We start from the raw sequence: 1,762 nt of genomic DNA, 5'->3' as shown, positions 1-1,762 counted from the left end.
TCGGGGACGGCGGCGGCAGATGCAACCTCTATGAGTCCCAATCACGAAGAGCTTCTTCTGGAACGTGGCGCAGCGGTGCAGCCGGATGTACCAGCAGTGGGGAAAAGAGTCGACTTCTTTCGCGCGTGAAGGTTAACTGCAATCGCCTTACGTGGCACAAAACCACTATCCATGTCAGCCAAAACAGCCCTCACCAGCCTGAGGGGGTAATTTGCCTGGTTTGTCATACTTAGGGGGGTCATATGTACCAGTTAATAGTTAGGGGGGTTCTCTACCCCAAACCTAATACATAAGGGGGTTATGTGGACTTCTTTCAACGAATTATGATATCAGGCGGCTGTACTCCTAACAGTTTTCATTTTGTGGCCCATAGGCTCTGGACTTCAGAAAAAAATAGAGCCTATATCTATTAGAAATTTTTGTCGAAGTTGTACTATTTCATAATGTCTAGTTAGCTAGCAAAGAGTTGGACAGAGTAAGATAATTCCCCTACGTTTCCTTCTTGAGGCAAAGGAAGAATGCATTGGTAATTTAGGACCCCTTCACTATTTGTATGTAATGTGTTTGAAGTCCTTTAATTTTCAAATTTTAATAAATCATCTGGGTTGTCTTCAGTTGACGTGCAACAGCGTTTAGGTCATATTTCAGGAAAAGCTTGATTTCCCTCTGGGCCTCTCTTGATAGTTTCAGTTAGAGCATTTTCTCTTGTCCTTTAACATGTATTCATATAGTTTTACTTATCGTGCCACATTTATTTTGTTTGTGGAGCAGATTTCTTGGAGTTGCAAGTTTTTGGGAACCAAGTATTGCTCAACGTGATTAGGCTCTGGTTCATATCATGGATCAACAGCCCAAAGACGATATTGATATTTTTGAACCAACGGTGACCTTAGATCAAACACATTATCAAGAGGGTTATAAAAATGGTTATGATGATGGCTTGGTGTCTGGAAAGGAAGACGGAAGGCAGGTTGGTTTAAAGATGGGTTTCCAGATAGGTGAAGAACTGGGATTCTATCAGGGCTGTTTGGATGTGTGGATGTCAGCAATTCGCCTTGATCAAGATGCATTCTCAGCTCGAGTCAGGAAGAACATGGAACAGCTGGCTGCACTACTGAGCATCTATCCTTTGTCTGATCCAGAGAATAACCAGGTTCAAGACATGATGGAGAAGATCAGGATGAAATTCAGGGTTATCATGGCAAGCTTAGGAGCAAAATTGGACTATGAAGGTCGCCCCACATCTTCTAAGGAAGACTTTTAGGATACCTGGTTTAGCATTATGGATAGGTCCCTTGTGGATTTCAAATCTCAGTTACCACTTTGAAAGTGATGTTTGATATCAATATCTTTGCCTTTTGTTTTGTGGTTGTGATGTTCTGTTTCATGAATATGGCTATAGACATGTAAGGACTTATGGTGCTACCGGGATAACTGAGGGTACCTGAAGCACTACTGTATCTAAGTATCAAAGGCCCACTTCAACTTTAAGAAATTTTCAGTCATTGTTCTTTCTTTGCCTGGTCTTCTCTTCTGAAGGTATATTTATTTGTAGCTGTACTTATACTGTCACTGCTCTCACTTGACCATTGAGAAAGGTCGATATAATTGTTGTGTAGATGATTTACTTCATTATACTCAATGATATAGATATTTTGTTAGAGTCACATACACATCCACTCTTAACTCTTAAGAGAAGGCGTGGGCCTATCTGCATTACCCTTAGGGGCACTTTGTTTTCCTGTACAATCTCATTCAAAAA

At 41.1% G+C, this 1,762-nt stretch overlaps 1 protein-coding gene across 1 annotated transcript; it reads left to right on the top strand.

The window, feature by feature from the left end:
* Positions 1-776: 776 nt before the first annotated feature.
* Positions 777-1,272, top strand: LOC127330129 (uncharacterized). Its single transcript, XM_051356457.2, has one exon. The coding sequence runs from the start codon at positions 839-841 to the stop codon at positions 1,262-1,264; it is 426 nt and encodes a 141-aa protein (XP_051212417.1). The 5' UTR covers positions 777-838; the 3' UTR covers positions 1,265-1,272.
* The last annotated feature ends 490 nt before the right edge of the window (positions 1,273-1,762 follow it).

Source organism: Lolium perenne, chromosome 2, assembly GCF_019359855.2.
Source record: "Lolium perenne isolate Kyuss_39 chromosome 2, Kyuss_2.0, whole genome shotgun sequence".
Taxonomy (NCBI): domain Eukaryota; kingdom Viridiplantae; phylum Streptophyta; class Magnoliopsida; order Poales; family Poaceae; genus Lolium; species Lolium perenne.
The sequence above is the reverse complement of the archived record's forward strand: the minus strand, read 5'-3'. Positions and strand labels throughout refer to the sequence as shown.

What these genes read in the sequence shown, in the direction of transcription:
- LOC127330129 (XM_051356457.2), top strand. Translation starts at nt 839, where the DNA reads ATGGATCAACAGCCCAAAGACGATATTGATATTTTTGAACCAACGGTG.